The following is a 19355-nucleotide window of genomic DNA, read 5'->3' as shown; positions in this document are numbered from 1 at the left end:
GGGTTTTAAAAATCAGACCCTGGAGGTGAGAGAGAGCCATTGGAGCTTATAGAGTAGGGGGTGTGTGGTAGCCAGACTTGTGATTTAGATCAGTTTGACAGCTGAGTGGAGGTTGGATTTGAGGGCTTATTAAATGCTTATTGCTTGTCTGATAATGCCCGACACTCCATCTCTCGATATTCTCCCCTTGTTCAGTTACTTTTTAGTCATGTCTGACTCTTCGTGACCCCTCTTTTTTTGAGTTTTCTTGGCAAAGATAGTGGAGTGGTTTGCCATTTCCTTCTCCAGCTCATTTTACAGATGAGAAAACTGAGGCCAACAGGGTGAAGTGACTTGCCTGGGGTCACAAAGCTAGGAAGTATCTGAAGCCAGATTTGAATTTAGGTCTTCCTAACTCCAGGCCCAGAGTTCTATCCATTGAGTCACCTAGCTGCCTCATTTCTCCCCAAACCAAAACCACAACCAGACCTACTTCTCCACTCCCTGGGTCAGGCATGGCTGATTAGACAGAATGTTGAGGGAGAAATGAAGCCCAGTCAGAAAGTTGGATGCCACCTCAACGGCCAAGTCTGGGGAATGGGCACGCCTTCTCCTCAGCTGCCCAGAGCTCCAATACACATCAAGTCATCTGAGAATGTATGACTATTTTATTATATTGTTTTAATGGTGGTTCTGAGCTCCATAGCAAAGGCCCCTGAGGGAGGGTAATGGTGGGGCTGGGCTCAATTGCTTTTTCTGGATGGTGGCTCCTGATGTAGGTACCCCGATCTCTTGTTGGCGTCTGAAACCACATTTGTCCCAAGAACTTAGTGTGGGAGCAGCTCTCACAGGATGACTGTTTAAGTCTCCCAAGTGGCCGGTCCAGTGTTTCTTTGGGTACACTCCTGGCTGATGCGAGGTCCTCATCTCCCTTTGGATGCCGATGGCCTTGGGGGAATCATCAGGGCATCTCACCTACATTCTTATCTGAGTGAATCACCCAGAATCCACTCCGATACCACATGGGCAATGAAGACGAGCCTATAGGTCTCTTTCACATCTCCCCGAAGCACCAGGGAGGTGGTGACCACAAGCGGCTGATCGGGCTGCAATAAAGGCAGTAAGAAGTAGTAAGTTTGGACTTCTGCTCTGGGGACTGCAGCAGAGAGACCATAGGGCATTCTGTTAATAAGGGAACTCTTTTACAATTCTGAATTTAGATTAGGAGTGGTGGCAGAACAGAGGACAGGGAATGCTATGGAAAAACCTTCTTCAGCCCTACACATAAGCAGAGCCAAATTCTAGGTGGCTGTTTTTTTTTTTTTTTTTTTAGTGAGGCAATTGGGGTTAAGTGACTTGCCCAGAGCCACACAGCTAGTAAGTGTTAGGTGTCTGAGGCCAGATTTGAACTCAGGTCCTCCTGATTCCAGGGCCGGTGCTCCATCCACTATGCCACCTAGCTGCCACCCCCCCCTCCCCCGCGGCTGTTTTTTTAAACCTTTTTTAAGCCTAATCTTCCCCCTCTCCCTTTTCCTGCTCCCTCCCTCCCTCCCCTCCCTTCTCCTGCTCCCTCCCTCCCCCTCTTCCCCCAATGCTCTTCTCCAAAGGGACTTGGCTCCTGGCATGTTGGAATCAAAATCTGACCTCCACTTGTCCTGTGGGTTTCAGTTTAGGATATGAGAGCATTCCCAAACCAGGACAAATTACCCTGGATCTTTAATTAGGTCCTCATGGATTGGCTCAGGGTATGCCATCAGCTGGAATATGCTCAGGGAAGACAGATTTATTTGACTAGCACCTTCAAAGGCAGAATTAGGAAACTGGGTCTGATGCAAACACTGATCCTGTCCCTCCCACCCCCCCCCAACCCCCTCCCTCCCTGGACCCATACGTTGTTCAAAACTCATTTTAAATCACCTGGATTTATATGCTAATTCAGATACCTGGTTAGCTGTAAGCCTCTGTTCATCTGAGCCTCAGTTTCCTTATCTGAAAAAATGGGGTTTTAAATTCTTGAACAATCAACTTTTTGGGACAGCTGTGGAAAAAGTACTTTCTGAACCTTAAAGCTGTATAGGGGGGCACCTAGATGCTGCAGTGGATAGAGCACCGGCCCTGGAGTCAGGAGGACCTGAGTTCAATCCGGCCTCAGACACTTAACACTTACTAGCTGTGTGACCCTGGGCAAGTCACTTAACCCCAATTGCCTCACTAAAAACAAACAAACAAACAAAAAACAAAAAAACAAAAGCTGTATAGGAATGTGAATTGTTTGTTGTTGTTATCATTATTTAATCTCTCGGGTTCCCCACAGCACTGGCTCCCTTTCATTGCAGTGGATTCTAGTTCTAGAGCTAAAAAGAACCCCCAAGACCAGTGAGTCCTACCCTTTCATTTTACAGATTAGGAAATTGAGGCCCAGAGTCTGACAGGTGGCATGGGAAGGACTTGGCCTGTGGATTCCGACTCTTTCCTCACCACCTCACTCTCTAGGGGCTCTCCCTTTCAGTTGTCCAACCGGTGCTGTGTGGTTATGGGCTTCTTTTTCTTGGCTGGATCTGATCTAGTGAGTTCTTCTCCTGCCTGAGCCTGGATGCCAGGGCAGAGCAGTCTGGGCAGGGACCAGAGGCTCTCTAAACACTGCCTTTCATGATCAGCCCCTGGCATCAGCTCCCTGGACAATGACCACCCGATGCAGCCCGGCTCCCTGGGCCAGCTACTTGGGTCTTTTGTGTCTGAAAGGGGAGCTCTGCCTTACAGTCTGAATGAAGTTCAAATGGGGCAAAGGCACCTTTAGGTCTGGCCGGGTTCAGGCAAGGAACTCAGGTTCCCTCCAGCAGGCAGCAGGGAGAAGAAGGGGAAAGGAAAAAGGTCAGGGGGAGGAGAGGAGGAAGGGAAGAGAGGAATGGAGGGGAGGAGTGGAGAACAGAGGGAAAGGAAGGAGAGAAGAAAAGAGGAGGGACGGAAAGGGGAGAAGCCACCCTGACTGGCTCCTGGATAAATATAGAAAGGCCTTCTGGGCACAGCGTGTTTAGGAAGGAAAGCAGCCCAGCCCCAGTGGCAGGTTCAACAATGGCTCCAGCCGCATACATCAAAATCAGCGGTGGGCACCCAGGACACGTTGATGGTCTTGGTCTGGCCACGTTCCACAATTCCTCTGGAGGGCTCCACCGTGAAGCCTTTGTGCTGAAGAAGGTGAAGGTTGTCCAAGCTGAAGTCAATGCTCTGAGGAAGCAACAAGGACTCTTGTCCCCAGGGGAGCACTTTTGACTCCTCAGTGGTGCCCCCCCCCTCCCCCCCGTGGTGCTGGGATGCGGGCTCAGACCCCGGGCTTGGGCATTGGAGGGCAGATACGGTTTTCCTCACTTGGGTCCCACAGTCAGTGTAACCCCCTGGAGCCCCTGAGGACGAGTGTGCCCCCCTCCCTCCATCTGTCCTCTGCAGTCCCTTTCCCCTCCCAGGCCTTTATGTGCAGGGGTTTCTATGGGTGTGGCCCGCGTTGTTTGGTCAGTAATAATGAAGCACTGGCATCCCGCAAGGCCCAGGCTCTGGGGAGATTTGAAGGCCCAAAACCATGACACTTGCTGTCCTCTGACAGCTAATGCACAGGTCTATACAGTACAGAGTGAGGGCTCAACCAAGGGCTCTGGAAAAGTAGGTGGGGAGGGAGCACCAACATGGGGGAAGGAGTATTGACAGGGGAGGGAGCACTGCCATGGGGGAGAGAGTGGGGAGGGAGCACTGACACAGGGAGAGAGCATTGACACAGGAGGAGGGAGTACTAACAGGGGAGGGAGTGGGAAGGGATCATTGACACAGAGAGGAGGGAGCACTGCCACGGGGGAGGGAGTGGGGAGGGAACACTGACACAGAGGGGAAGGAGCACTGCCATGGGGGAGGGAGTGGGGAGGGAGTATTGACACAGGAGGAGGGAGCACTGAAAGGGGGAGGGAGCACTGACATGGAGGAAGGAGAGGGGAGGGAGCACTGACATGGGGGAGGGAGCACTAATATGGGGGAGGGAGTGGGGAGGAAGCATTGACATGGGGATAGAGCATTGACACAGGAGGAGGGAGCACTAACAGGAGAGGGAGTGGGAAGGGAACACTGACATAGGGGAAGGAGCACTGACATGGGGGAGGGAGTGGGGAGGGAGCATTGACACAGGAGGAGGGCGTGGGGAGGGAGCATTGACACAGGAGGAGGGAGCACTGACATGGAGGAGGGAGTACTGACATGGAGGAGGGAGTGGGGAGGGAGCACTAACGGGGGGGGGAAGAGCACTGCCATGGGGGAGGGAGCACTAATATGGGGGAGGGAGTAGAGAGGGAGCACTGACACGGTTGGGGGGGTAAGCACTGACATGGAAGGGAAGGAGTACTGACAGGGGGGAAGGAGCACTGCCATCTAAGAGGGTCATCTGGGAAGGTGTCCCAAAAGAGGTTGTACCTGAGCTGAGTGGAAGGAGAATGGGGTAATGAGGCCCAGGCCTGAGGACATAAGTCCTGCTCTGGGGGTACGGCCTATCTTCTTAGGGGATGAGGGACCAGAGCAAGGGCTGAGCAGCCTTCATGCTAAACTTTCCCATGGATGGGTGGGTGGGGTCTCCTTTGCCCAAAGCCTGTGGGCAGTTTGGGGGAACAATCTGCAGAACAGGGGCCCTTAGCTGGGTCTGTGAACCCTGATGGGGAAAAGGGGACATCTGCATTTTCACTCACCTAGAATGAGTATTTCCTCCAGTTATGAATGAAGGCAACACAACCTAAGGGACCTACAGGTGTCCATGGGGCAGGGGGGGGGGGCAGTCCGAGACACCCTAGAACTTACTTGGTGATGGCTCGTCCCTTCAGAAAATCTTCCTTCTGGAAAGGCCTGGTGGGGACAGGGGCCCTGGGAGCTGGCGGAGCTGGGCCACCCACATTACCTTTTTCAGAGTGGGCTGGGAGGTTCGGATGCACCCCACTTGCAGCTCCCGGGTGGCAGGGGTGGATGCTGAATCTAACTGGATGTACTCAAGTGTCAGGATGATTGACTTTATCTCTTCTGAGTCTAGATGGGGGTAGAAGGGCCTGGTCACCTGGTCTCTGCTTAAACCAGGTGGGTGTCTATTGGGAGGTAGCCTTGGGCAGGGAGGAAGGAGGATGGGTATAGTGGGGGGCAACTGAGCAAGATTCTGCCCCCGGCCCCTTTCTTTTCCCCTAGTCCAGGAAAGGGGCTGGGAAACCTTCCAACCTCTGGCAGGGGGAGGGGCACCAGGCACGGGCAGCTCTTTCAAAGAGAAGGAAACCTGAGGCCGGCTTGGTGGGTAGGAGTGTTTACCAGAGCACATTATTTCCTGCTACTGGCAGAGTGGGGGATGGGCCCTGGCTCCTATACTTCAGATGTGATCCTGAGCCCCAGGGCCTGGGGTAGGCTGGGCAGAAATGGGAGCAGAACAGGGAGGGAGGAGGAAGGTGGAGTCAAAGGAGTGAGATCTCTCTGGGTTCCCAGCTTCCCCCCTCCCCCTCCCCTGCTGCTGCTCTGAAAGAGATGGGAGGACCAGGCTCCAAAGGGCGCCAGCCTTCCCCTGGCCCGGGCCTGGGCTTGTCCATCCACTGTGCCCGGAGCTTCAGGCCTGGCCCGGGGCCCAGCCGCTCACCTTCCCATCGTTCATCCACGGTGGAAGACGCGATCACAGCCAGGGATTCCACAGTTACATCCAGAGGGTCCCCTCCTTCCACAAACATCATGTGCTCCCTTGCGGCCCCTTTCAAGAGGATCTGATGGGAGATTTTCTGGGACGAGACAGAGGGCAGTGGCCCCGTCACTGGGGTCCCCTCCCCAACCGTCCCACTTTCTCTACTCAAAGGGGTCATGGGTGTCAGTGAAAAGCAGTCACAGCTCACTTGGGCACCCCCTGGCGGGGCAGGGCTACTCCCCTGGGAAAGAGGCCTGAGCTTGGCCCAAGTTGGGGAGCAGATATTCATGGTCCTCACATTCTCCCGATGGGACCTATAGAAAAGCAATCTGGCCACTATGTGTGCCCCACAAAGAGAATCAGGCCTGGGGGATGGGGGTGTGGAAGGCAGGGTTGGGGGCAGTGCAGAGGATCAACAGGGAAACCCTCAGAAGCACCAGTGGGTGGTGGAGCAAAGCTCAACCAAGGGCGGTGGATCCAAGAGATAGGAAGAGGGGAGAGAGGAGGGGACCCAGGGAAATGATGCGTGTACAGAAAGGGCTGAATTCAGGGTGCTGCCAGCGGGTGATGAAGGCCCCTAAAGAAAAAGTTGTTCTCTTTTCATAAAGGCCCAGAAGGTGGCGCTGCTGCCCTGTGGTTTCTGGGGAGGTGGTGGGCCAGGGGAGGTTGGTTCCCTAGTGTGGCAAAGGGGGAGAGGAGGAGGGAGACTGGGATCTCACTCAAGGTCAAACAAGGGTGTCGGGGGCCCTCTGATCTGAGAGACCTCTTGGGAACTTGGGAAATCTCGTGCCTTTGCACCGCCCCAATCCCAATGCTTGGGCCCAAGCTCTTGGTGGATGGGACCCTTCAGAGCACAGGCAAGAAAAAAGTCCAAAGGCCTGCTCCCAAGAGTCCACACTGATGCCAGTTGAGCTCAACAAATAATAAGAGTACTTATTTAACACCTAGAGGTTTGCAAAGTGCATTGGGTCCTCATGGCCGCCCTGTAAAGTAGGGCCCCACTTTACAGCTAGGAAACTGAGGCTGAGAGAAATGACTTGTCTACAGCCACATAGCTCAAAGGCAGCTGAGATGGTATTTGGGGTCTTTCTGACCCCAGCTAAAGTGCCCTGTCCACGGCACTAATTAGTTGCAATTAGCCACATGATCTGACTGACCCAGGGACAATGCCCCTATGAAGGAACTTGCTTTACCACTTATCTGATCAAGCATGGAGCCCACGGACCCTGCTTTGGCCCGTGGTTTTCACATTCTTAGCTGCCCATGTGCCAGGCATGATGCTTGGCACTGCATCAGCCAAGGCCGAGCAGTTCCAGCTGGGTGCTAGCACCTTGGACACTCAACCTCAAGCAGGTCCTGGTGCCCTGGATAATTAAATCTGGTTCCCGGACCCTCTCCCAAACTCTTCCTTTAAAACCCAGAGAACCATCAGCCAAACCTTTGGCTCTCTATCTGTCTGTCTTTCCCCTTCCCTCCCTGGGTAAGTCAGGGTCTGCCCTGCCAGTGGGGGACACCTGCCCTTGCTGCAATTGGGAAATAGCAGAGCTGCCACTGAGGCTTCTGGGTGGGATGGATATTCTGGTAGAGGTCACTGTACTTTATTGAACAGCACCACTTTCATCATGTCGGAAAAGTACAGGCTCTCATGGTCCGGACTGAAGGTCAGGGTGAAGTCCTGAGTCTTCCCTGGCTCAATGACTCCATCTACCGGGGAGACGCTGAACACGCTGTGGCCATTGTAGTTCTGGGTGCCTGCAGGGACAGGGGCGGGGGGAATCACATCACGGTGCCCACACGCAAACCCAATCCAAGGGAATCCTTTCCCCTCCTTATTCTACCCCCAGATTATTATTATTTTCTTGCATCTGGGGATTTCTGCTCAGTTTATCAACCATGACGGATGGCTACCCATTTCCAGTTCAATGGAAGAAGATGACTGGAGAACTTTTTTTCCTCAGGGTTTACATCCGATTGATTCATTTTTCATAGCAGGGTGGAACAATTCCTGCCCAACTTCAAACTTCCCATCTCACAGGACCGTGACTTTAGAGCAAGAGGAGTCCTTAGAAGGTATCTAATCCAACCCCTTTCATTTTTCAGATGCAGCAACTGAGACCTGGAGAGATCACATGATTCACCCAAGGTCTTGCAACCAGATATCTACAGATCGAAAATCTAGCTGGGCCAGTTCCGTGCTGCAAGGTCATATTTATGCTAGAGAATAAAATACTGCAGCCTAAAACCCTGGGCTAGAGCTTTTCTTGGGAAGACCACTGCCAGCATCATTCATTCAAACACTTAGTGAACACCAAATGTTTGTGTAACTGCTTATAGGCTATATGCAAACAGGTCAAAAATTTTGTCCAACTACTCTATCTCCTCCTTCTTTGGTGATCTCATCTGCTCTTGTCATTTCTATGAAGAGGATTCCCAAAGTGTGTGTATGTAGGTATGTATGTACAAGAGCTTTCTAAAAGCTCTCAATCTGAACTGAGGTCCCCTAGATGCTAACGAAACAACTCCAGGATTCTTTCCACTAGATTAGACTAGCCTGCCTCAGAGCAGAGAGAGGAGTCCTAGAAATCAGACAGTCCAACTCTTCATTTTTCAGAAGAAGAAACAGTTGCCTAATGGGAAATGGCTTTGCTTAAGATTATATGGCCAGTTAGTGGCAGGGCCTGGACTGGGAGAGAAGTTTGCTGACTCCCTCTGATCTAAGGCTCACCACCACCACCCTCCTCCCTCCTGCCTCCCCAGTCAGGATTTCCAAATTGGTTTAAACTTTCCCTTTCTGGAAGGAACCAGCTCTTAAAGAGATAGGGAGCTCCTGGAGGATACTCCTTGAGTCAATATTTACCGATGATATTGGTCCTTCTTTCTGAGTTATTGACAAAACCTGGCAGCTGCAGCTGTTCCTTATTTCTCATCAGAGAGAGGCTCTCCAGAAAGATGGCATATTTGATGGGGAGCGTCGAGCTGTTCTGAAGCTTTAAGAAAGCAGAAATTAGACTCAATTCCTCCACATGCCTGGGGCACAGGGCAGGGCAGAAGCCCCCAGAAAACCCATTCATCATCTCTAAATGACTGTCAGGAACATTTGGGAGAATCCCTTTTCCTCCGGCTGGCCCAGTGGAGAAGCAGGAGGCTGGGGGGAGGGGGGCGGCCCACAGGGAGGATATCCAGGTGACACTTGTGAATGATTAAAACATTTTGAGGGTTTTATGACTTTATTTTTAGCAGAGTAAAGCTGCTGTGCTAGCCACATTCGATACCATGTATTCTAGGATAGATTATCGTCTAAAAATATTTCGGTGTTATTGCTTCTCCCACCATCCCTTCCCTATCAGCCACCAGTGTCTGAATTCTCCTTCCCTTCCATCAAAGCAACCAGATATCTACAGATCGAAAATCTAGCTGGGCTAATTCCGTGCTGCAAGGTCATATTTATGCTAGAGTTTAAAATACTGCAGCCTAAAAGGCTGGGCTAGAGCTTTTCTTGGGAAGACCACTGCCAGCATCATTCATTCAAACACTTAGTGAGCACCAAATGTTTGCGTAACATACTTACCCTTGAGGTGCTTATAGGCTATATGCAGAAACAGGTCAAAAATTTTGTCCAACTACTCTATCTCCTCCTTCTTTGGTGATCTCATCTGCTCTTGTCATTTCTATGAAGAGGATTCCCAAAGTGTGTGTATGTAGGTATGTATGTATATATGAATGTATGTATGAATGATGTCTCTAACTCTAACCTTTCTATCCATCTCTCTCTCTCTCTCTATCATCTATCTCCATCTCTTTCTGCTTCTCTGTTTGTCTATCTATGTATCTATCCCTATATTTACCTATATATCTCCCTATCTCTATCCATCTATCTGGGTATCTACCCTGAACTGCAGTCCTGAATCTCCAATGAGATTTAGCATTAAAAATGCTAGCATTGGGGCAGCTGGGTGGCAAGTGGATAAAGCACCGGCCCTGGATTCAGGAGGACCTGAGTTCAAATCCAGCCTCAGACACTTGACACTTACTGGCTGTGTGACCCTGGGCAAGTCACTTAACCCCAGTTGCCTCACCAAAAAAAAAAAAAAAAAAAAAGAATGTTAGCATTGCAAAGCCAACCCACCCGAAGTGGAATTCATCCTTTTCTCTATACTTGATTGACCTTACTCCAAGCCTCTCTTCTCCTGTTGCAGGCACTAAGTTTACAACAACAGAGTCAGCCTTGATGCTTCCTTTTTTCCCATATCTAGTTGCTGGTTGCTATATTCTATTGATGCTATCTCTACACCAAGTCTCAAACCCCTTCCCTTCTCCCCACTTACATGATTACCATCGTGGTCCAGAACCTTCTAAGTCCTTGCCTGGACTATTGGAATAGTCTCCTAACTGATTTCTGTTTCTAGTCAGTTCCCTTGACATTTCTTCCCCATGTTGTTTTTCTGTCATTTTTTCAGTTGTTTCTGATTCCTCGTGACCCCACATTTGGGATTTTCTTGGAAGAGATACTAGAGTGGTTTGTTGTTTCCTTCTCCAGCTCATTATACAGATAAGGAAACTGAGACAAATGGGGTCAAATGGCTTGCCCAGGGTCACACAGCTAGTAAGTGTCTGAGGCCAGATTTGAACTCGGGAAGATGAGTCTTCCTGACCTCAGGCCTGTTACTCTACCCATTGCATCATCTAGCTGCCCCATACATACAGTTGCCATGTCATTCCCATTCTCAAAAGTCATTTATGATTCCCTATTGCCTCTCGGATACAACGTAACCCTTCCCATGGTCCTGTTCACGTTCAATACTCCTATATTTCAGCCAAACTGCCTGACCTGCTGATTCCTGAATTTGGTTTTTTGCTTTGTTTTGTTTTGTTTTTGGTGGGACAATGGGGGTTAAGTGACTTGCCCAGGGTCACACAGCTAGTAAGTGTCAAGTGTCTGAGGCTGGCTTTGAACTCAGGCCCTTCTGAATCCAGGGCCGGTGCTTTATCCACTGCACCATCTAGCTGCCCCACTTCCTGAATTTGGAATTCCATCTCCTGTTTCTATGCATTCACCCAAACTTCCCTCCACCTTGGGAACACTTGCCCTCTCTCCTGTCCTCTGCCTGTGAGAATATTTAGCTTCCTTTCAATTTCAGCTTAGGGATGACCCTCAAAGGAAAGTCTTCCTGGATCTCCCAGTGGTCTTTCCTGCCTCAAATTACCTTGAGTTATATATATGTGTATGTGCATATGTGTGTACGTGTGTGTGTGTACGTGTGTACATGTGTGTGTGTGTGTGCCCTTGTGTGTGATTTTTCCCTCTTGAGGGCAAGAACTTTCCTTTTTGTCTTTGTATATTCAAATCTTTGGTGACTTGAGTTGTTTGTTGAATTGGATTGTTCATTTTAAGGATCACCAAGTACCCAAATTAAAGGGTACTAAAATAAATGATGCAGAGAAGGAAGAGATTCTTCTGGGGTTTCCTTTGCCTCCCCACTCCCCACCATGGAAAAAGCAAGATGGCGGAACCTGCCACTTAGAGGAAGTGAGAGTGACCAGCTACCTCCCTCTTCTGGAAAGCTAGAAGACTACCAGCTCTTAGCAATCATTCTGCCATGACCTTCTCCAGACCTACAAAGACTGTGATCTGACTTGATTATGCACTTTGAGGACCTCTGGGTCCAGCCAGCCACCCTGGTTCTGAACCCTTTGGCCTTCTATGCCTTGTCATGCTGCTTGGCCTGAAGGTTACCTCTCCTCTATGTGTTGTTTCCTCCAGTTAGAGTGGAAGCTCTTTGAGAGTAAGAACAATCTTTTTTTCTTCTTCTATTTGCATTGTATACATGAACAAATAGCAACATAAAAGAAAACTTAATAAATGATTTTTCATTTGTTTATCAGGGAAGGCTTCCTGGTAGAGGTAAGACAACTGGGTCTTGAAGGATGGAAAGGTAGAGAACAAGGAGTTGGCACTTCTAGGTGCCAATGAAAGATCTCAGATAGCAGAGGGCGGGTCTGTCTTCTTCCCCGAAGCTCCTCTCTCTAATACTTACACAGCACAAAACTCAGTGCTCCAGGACTGGCTTTTTACTATCTTGGCTACTCTCTGGTCATCTTAGATAGCTTTCTGTCTTTTTGCTCTAGAGCAGCGATTGGAGCACTGTTGGACATCTCATGTGAGGTCCATAACCTTTTTAAAAATATATATTCTGATCACTATAATACAATATGATTGGCCTCCTTTGAAATTCTATGTATTTTATGCATTTGAAAAGATTATTCCATGATGAGATCCATAAGTTTCACTAGACTGCCCAAGGGGTCCATGACCCTTTAAGAAACCATTAAAAACCCTGGGTTTAAAGTGTAAGTTCTTGGGACCACTAAAGACCTCTTTCTTTTTCTTTTTTGGATACAATAACCCCTACTACCTGGGCACAGGAATGGGTCCGAGTCCTGAGGATAGGCTCAGTAAACACTCGGATTTCTTGGCTGGCATCTTCTGAAGATTTTAGTAGATGAATTGGATTATGACTGGCCATAAGAGCCTTATGATTCAGAGGCAGTTCAAAGAAAGCCAACAGCTAACTTACTTTAAACGTTGATGTGGTGGTTTCTCCAACAATAACGTAACCCAGATTCAGGACGTTTCCTTCAATAGAACAGGTAATTGTGGATGCCACTCCTTTGCCCAGCATGCTCAAGGTGAGGGTCCCTTTCTTTGTGATGATTTCCAGGGTTTCTAAGAACTAAAAAAAGGGTGGAGGGGATATTAGTAGGCAGAGAAAGTATCTACACAGGGGCAGCTAGGTGGCGCAGTGGATAAAGCACCTGCCCTGGATTCAGGAGGACCTGAGTTCAAATTTGGCCTCAGACACTTGACACTTCCTAGCTGTATGACCCTGGCCAAGTCACTTAACCCCCACTGCCCTGCAAAGAAAAAAAAACAGCAGAAGGAAGGCATTGGCTTAGATAAGCACTAAGGTTACTCCCAATTTTAAATGTCTGAATCTTAGGTTTGAAATGAAAATAAATATTAAGAAACTTTTTTTTTTTTAAATAATGGCTTGTCTTGAATTCTTTTCAGTCATCGAATAATACAATGTCAGTGTTGGGAGCATGCTCTGGGCTCATTCTGTCCAACACTTTCATTGGACATGTAACAGGAATCTGGTAGATTGAGTCACAGTGCCCTGGCATAAAGGTCCATAGGGATGAGGTCAATTCAGTGATGAGCCAGCAAAATGAATTAATCCATCGCATATTGCTTAGGGGAAGGAAGAGGAGGAAAAGATGCCATACAGGTCAACAACGTTCCCACATCAGCCCCAACCCCACATCCTCGTCTCTAGGTACAGAAGTTTAGCAGAAATGACCTGTGGTCAGGATTATAAGAAGAGATTTTCCCATGAAAACCCAACCCAAGCTATGGACATGCCATGAAAGGAAACTCACGGCCTATTTCTTGTAGGCCCACAGATTTTTCCTGGTTCCTGGGATTTTGACAAAGCTTTACTTTCCTTGCTGGGCTGATCTATATGTCTCTCCTGGCAGCAGGAGCATGGGATTTTTATAGGCCAGGAGGGTACAAAATCAAAAGGGGGCTCATTAAGCATTTATTCTTTTCTCCCTGAAAAAGGCCCAGACTCCAATCTTCCAGCAAAATGGGGTTTCCCTCTTCCTCATACTCACCTTCCAAGAAAGGGGCATTATTGTCTGAGCTTTCTTTTTGCTTCTGAATGAGACAAGAGTACTGGAACTTGATCTGAATACAAACTAAAGGTCGGTGGGGATTTGTCCCTTGACCATAAGAGCTTACCATGTTACTCTCTCGGGGAGAGAATGATACAGCAATATCTTTGCTCTCTTTCGGTTGAAGGCCACGGCAAGGACATAGCAGGATGAAGGGGCCATAGGGATCTAGTATCGAGAACTCCAGCTGGGGAGAGACCAGTCAAGGAGATATCACGATGATGGTGGTGGTGGTGGTGATAGCAATGTGCATTCATATAGAGGTCTGAGGTTCATAAAGTACTTTATACATGTTATCTCATTTGATCCTCACCACAACCCTGGGAGGTAGGTGCTATTGTTACCCCTTTTTCAGATGAAGAAACTAAGGGGAAACATTTCTAAAGCACCTACTATGTGCCAGTCATTGTGCTAAGCCCTTTTGCAAGTATTCTCATTTGATCCTCACAACAACCCTGAAGGTAGGTGCTATTATTATCCTCATTTTACAGTTGAGAAAATTGAGGAAGATAGGGGCTAAGTGACTTGCCTAGGATCCCACAGTATCTGAGTAAGTATCTGAGCCTGGATTTGAATTTGGGTCTTCCTGGCTCCAGGTCCAGCTCTCTATCCACTGTACTGCCACCACCTAGTACTTTAGGGTCCTTAACCCAAGGATGAAACAGAGCAAATACCCGGACACATCCAATTTTTTTCTTTCTTTCTTTTTTTTGCAGGGCAATGAGGGTGAAGTGACTTGCCCAGGGTCACACAGCTAGTAAGTGTCAAGTGTCTGAGGCCAGATTTGAACTCAGGTTCTCCTGAATCCAGGTCTGGTGCTTTAACCACTGTGACACCTAGCTGCCCTTGACACCTCCAATTCAATTCTTAACAGGTCCACCCACTTCTTGTGGCTTAATGCCTTAGAAGGAAAAAAGGTCACAGCTAAGGAAAGGAAGATCACAGAAGAAGCCTAGATTCAGAGCAGGAAGCCAGTTGAGTGGTCAGCTCCTCCAACTGCCTTACTTGACAGAGAAGAAAACAGATACGGAGAAGCTAGGGGACTTCCCCAAAGTCTCACAGGTAGTTAAGTGGCAGAGGAAAGGTGTGAACCTAGTCCCCAAAAAGCCTGATATAAAATCCCTTTCTCAAACAGATAAATAAGGCAGTTCAGCTGCTGGACTGTGTTGGGAACACCCAAGCAAGAGTTCCGTAAAAGGATACATCCAGGTATTCTGGGCAGATGTTCTGTATTGTGATTCTTTTAATTCCTCTGTGCCCTGAAAAAAAACAACACCAAACAAACAAAAATCAAACTCTGTGGTCACGACCTGAGGTCTGGGGACTACAGGACCTTGGTGCCAAGTCAAGTCAACAAAAATGTATGAAGGCCCACTGTATGCCAGTCGGGAGTCATTAGCATAGCTTATCATGAAGAGGGAATATAAATCTATCAACGCAAAAGATCTGTTGGGAGGGCAGATTGGGGAGGGTGGGAAGAGGGAAAGGGGGGAGATCATAAGGAGGTGAGAGCGTCAGGGTCAGATCTTACCGACTGCAATGTCTCCAAAGTTGAACACTGTTTTTCCGTTGTCTGAAGCAACGATGATAGAGGGGGCCACCGTTGGACAGTATAATTCCAGGTACAGTGTGTTATAAGGACTAGGAAGTACAGAGAGAGAGACAGAGACAGACAGAGAGACAGGGTCAGAGACAGATATAGAAAGACATACAGAGACAGGGATAGAGACAGAGACAGAGAGAAACAGAGACAGACACACACAGAGACAAAGACAGAGACACACACAGACAGAGAGAGAAAGAGACAGAGAGGGGGAGAGAGAGAGAGAAAAGAATTTTACCCAGGAGGAGAAATAGCACACTTATGTTCAAGTTTTCTGTTAGGAATCAGGGTTAGACACTGGGAAATAGAGACAAGGCTTGGCAGTGTGTGCTTGGGATGGAAAGAAGATGATGATCAATGGGACAAAGTGTGGGTCATTGGGAGCAGAATTGGAGTCACTCATCCCTCACTTTTTTGGGGGGGGCAGGGCAATGAGGGTTAAGTGACTTGCCCAAGGTCACACAGCTAGTGAGTGTCAAGTGTCTGAGGCCGGATTTGAACTCGGGTCCTCCTGATTCCAGGGCTGGTGTTCTATCCACTGTGCCACCTAGCTGCCCTCCCCTCACTCCTATTACCAAGGCTAAATGCCATCCAAATCAAAGCTTCTTAAACTGTGGGTCACGATCCCATATCGTGTCACTGAATGTGAGGGTCACAAAACATTTGGCGATGGTAAAAGGTTATGTACACCTATTTTATATATCTGTATACCCGGGGTGGAGTAAAAATTTCTTGGGTGAAAAGGGGTCATGAATGGAAAAAGTTTAAGAAGCCTTCATCTAGATGGTCTCCTAGGTCCCCAGGGTGTTGGGCACCCTTAGATTTGACAGGCCCCTGAGGGAACACTGACTTGTCTCTAGAACCAATCTCTTTGAAGGTAGGATGCGAAAAGGAGGAGAAGCAGGATCCTAGCATTGAGAAGTAACAATCATATGGAGCCCAGAAGGACAGAATTTCTCATGCCCTATATGGATGGACAACTGGTCCTTCCCCCATTAGGTCTCTTGGCAATTAGCAGGGCAATGGTGACCACCTTTGGAGTAAGGGACCATACAAGAACAATTAGGAAGGATTTGGGGCAATTTCACATGATTTTTTCTAGCAGCCCCTCAGCCTTTCCTTGGCATCCCAGAACAACCAGGCACCCCATGCTGCCTGGGCAGGATCTCCTACCTGAAGTTCATCGGTTCCGTTTCTTTCTTGTCTTTAATGTCTCCACTGGCAATGACACATGGTATGACATATTTCTGAAACTGTTTTTGGAAATCCCTACACAAAGTGGCTTTTGCAATCAGGTATTCTTCGGAACTAGAACAAAACAATGCAGGCATTTAAGGTAGTCCACAGCAGTCCTGCAGAATATACCCTGTAATCGCTTGCATTCAGAAAGCCCCTGGCCCAGGGTGAGCAGCACTTGAGCTTGGGAAGGGATGGACACCTTTGTTTATCTTCAGTGCCTTGTGACAATAGAATGAATGTAGGCTGTGGTATCGCTTCGTTAATGCTCATTCCAGGAGTTCAGGGTTGTGTCAGAGGGGAAAAGGTAGGGAGAGGAGTGTGGGGGGGAAAGAGTCAGCCTAATACTTTCAGGGTGATATTCTAACCAACTCGACCACAAATTGTTTTGGGGAGGGGGGGACATCTACTAGTTTGTGATGACTATTTAGAAGATTGTCCAACTAGAGACAATAAATGGGGAGTCTTTAGAGACTTTTGGGCAGGTGGATGCCATGATTGGGCCTGAGGAAAATTTATTTTGGTAACTATGTAGAGCATGAATTGCATAGGGGAGAAACTGAAGACTGAAGACCAATTAGATTACTATGATAGTCCAGGTGGGAGATGGTGAGGGGATGAACCAGAGGGTTGGCTGAATCGAGAGAATGGGACCGACGAGAAAGATGTTGTGGAAGCAGAATTGAAAAGATTTGGGAACTGATTGGATATAGGAGGGTGAGGGAAAAGGGAAGAAAGAGTCAAGGATGACTTCAAGGTTACATGAAATGACCTCCTGGTATGATGAGATTACGCTTCAGTGACTATTCTTAAATTTGGATCCTCTTTGCTAAGTTGCCTTGGGATTGCTCCATCCTCCGTCTTTTCTTCTTGATCACTAACCAAGTGCTGACCAATCAATATGGAAGGGGTCAGAGAGGGAAAGAGAAGTAATGTGGCATCGAATTTTGGCTCCTGTGCTCCCTTTGGGCTCAAAGGCTCACATTGCCTTTTGGGGATCATATATGAAATATACGATCATTCATAAGAGGTTCATAAGCCAATAAACAGAATAATTTAATAATATAATAATAACAACAACAAAATAACAATCATCAGCTCAGTGCAGATGGTTCCTTGGTATATATATCCAGCTCTAGTGTTTCTCCTGAGCTTCAGGCTTCCATTACCAACTATTTCCTGGACATTTCAATATAATAGTTTTCAGCTATGGGAAGGGTACACCTTAACAACTGGGCAAGGGAAAAGTGAAAGTCATCAGTGACACATGAGTGTACGATGTCATTCATTCCTCAACTTTTTTTTTTCTTTTTTTGGTGAGGCAATTGGGGTTAAGTGACTTGCCCAAGGTCACACAGCTATTAAGTGTCAAGTGTCTGAGGCCAGATTTGAACTTGGGTCCTACTGACTCCAGGGCCGGTGCTCTACCAATGCACTACCTAGCTGCCCCGATGTCATTCATTCTTGGGGTGTGTGCCACTGATAAACTTCAGTAGATGTTGGGTATATGGAATCCAATCCTGGGTCAATATTACTGCTACGATATTCCTAGGTACATTTTTGTTGCCCTTTTCCCCCAAACATTCTTTCAGTTCCAGGGTCCCTCAGGTTCCTCAGCATTCTTTCTCCAGTGTAGAGTCCGCTTGGGCAGAAACCATGCTGATATTGGCTGGGGTGCTGGACGTGGAGTCAGGGATTTTTGGGTTCAAATCCTACCTCAGACACTTATTAGCTGGGTGACCCTGGGCAAGTCACTTAACATTTCCGACCTTCAGTTAAAATGAGGAGGCTGGACTCTATGATTTCCAAAATCTCTTCCATCTCTAAATCTTGTATCCTCTGAAGCTCTGAGGGCTCTTCTAACTAGAAATCCGGGGATACTATGAACTGAGAGCTTTCTTTTTTTTGTTTTTTGTTTTTTTGCTGGGCAATGGGGGTTAAGTGACTTGCCCAGGGTCACACAGCTAGTAAGTCAAGTGTCTGAGGCCGGATTTGAACTTGGGTACTCCGGCCACTGCGCCACCTAGCCGCCCCCGAACTGAGAGCTTTCTAAACAACCTTTGATAAAAGGCTATCTCTTTCAGAATGGGGAGATTGAAAAACTCTAGCATAATTAGTAGCATATTAATATAAAGGGTTCAATTTGCTTCCTCCACCGCTAAGTCTATGGGAACCGGTCTTTGGTATCCTAAATGACAAGGTTGCCCAGTACCCATGAGCCCTTGGATTGCTAACAGGCATCGATGCTCTTTTCTGGAGGGCCCAGCTGCAATGGGAGAGAAGGAACGGTTGGTTCATTTTTATATCTGTTGCCCTAGGACCTGGAGCAATGCCTTGCTCTAACATTTGTTGAATAAACATCTGTTGAATTAAATGGAAACGACGCCGTGGGGGGAACTTACTTTGTCTTTATTTTTTCCGATTTATGCCGTTCCTTCTTGTGGGGAGAGTGGGGTTTGAGCCACCTGACAGCTGCCTTGAGGGGAGCAGCCGACATAATAATTTTCCCTTTCTTCGGGGGTGCTTCCTTTTTAGGCTAGAGCAGATAAGACAATGAGAAAAAAGCCCATCTCTTCAGGCTGTATTCTGTTTACGGTCAGTCGGAAAGGGGCTGTGAGAGTGAAGGGGGAGGGACTAGGGGTTGGGGTGGGGAGGTTGGAAGCCATGTCAACCCTAAAGAGGAAGATAGAGCCAGTTAAACAGCATCTTGCCAGAGGGTCCCTCGAAAAATCTCTAAATCCAGCGCTGCTAAGTGGCACGGTGGACAGAGCATTGGCTCTTGAGTCAGGAGTTCAAATCCAGCCTCAGACCCTTGACACTTACTAGCTGTGTGACCCTGGGCACGTCACTGATTGCCTCAGAAAGAAAAAAAGTCCACCAAATCCAGATTCAAATGAGCAAATATTCTGACTCAGATGGGCCAGTCTCATTTCCAGGCTGACAAATTCAATGAACGATTAGTCTTTTTAATCACAAAGACATTAAATATTTATGCCTCAAAGTCTTATAGGTTGGGATCCTGTAGAATGCTTATTTGTTATGGTGCAGGTAGATGTCTAGGCTAGAAAAAAATGATAGGCAACAAGTCGTTGACTGTGACCCCATTTGGGAGTTTTCTTGGCAGAG

At 48.0% G+C, this 19355-nt stretch overlaps 1 protein-coding gene across 1 annotated transcript in view; it reads right to left on the bottom strand.

Moving 5' to 3' along the window:
• Positions 1-549: 549 nt before the first annotated feature.
• The window catches only part of CFAP74 (cilia and flagella associated protein 74), a 134628-nt gene continuing 115822 nt past the window's right edge, over positions 550-19355 (bottom strand). Inside the window, exons 29-40 of the mRNA XM_043995435.1 lie at positions 18632-18765; positions 16167-16301; positions 14922-15031; positions 14594-14649; positions 13458-13577; positions 12232-12387; positions 8514-8643; positions 7254-7408; positions 5618-5753; positions 4904-5028; positions 3070-3204; positions 550-1085 (exon numbers count right to left, since the gene is read on the bottom strand). Coding sequence (XP_043851370.1) covers positions 963-1085; positions 3070-3204; positions 4904-5028; positions 5618-5753; positions 7254-7408; positions 8514-8643; positions 12232-12387; positions 13458-13577; positions 14594-14649; positions 14922-15031; positions 16167-16301; positions 18632-18765 — 1515 coding nt within the window. The 3' untranslated portion in view covers positions 550-962. The remainder of the gene's footprint in view (positions 1086-3069; positions 3205-4903; positions 5029-5617; positions 5754-7253; positions 7409-8513; positions 8644-12231; positions 12388-13457; positions 13578-14593; positions 14650-14921; positions 15032-16166; positions 16302-18631; positions 18766-19355) is intronic.

Source organism: Dromiciops gliroides, chromosome 3 (assembly GCF_019393635.1).
Source record: "Dromiciops gliroides isolate mDroGli1 chromosome 3, mDroGli1.pri, whole genome shotgun sequence".
In the NCBI taxonomy this organism is placed as follows: domain Eukaryota; kingdom Metazoa; phylum Chordata; class Mammalia; order Microbiotheria; family Microbiotheriidae; genus Dromiciops; species Dromiciops gliroides.
The sequence above is the reverse complement of the archived record's forward strand: the minus strand, read 5'-3'. Positions and strand labels throughout refer to the sequence as shown.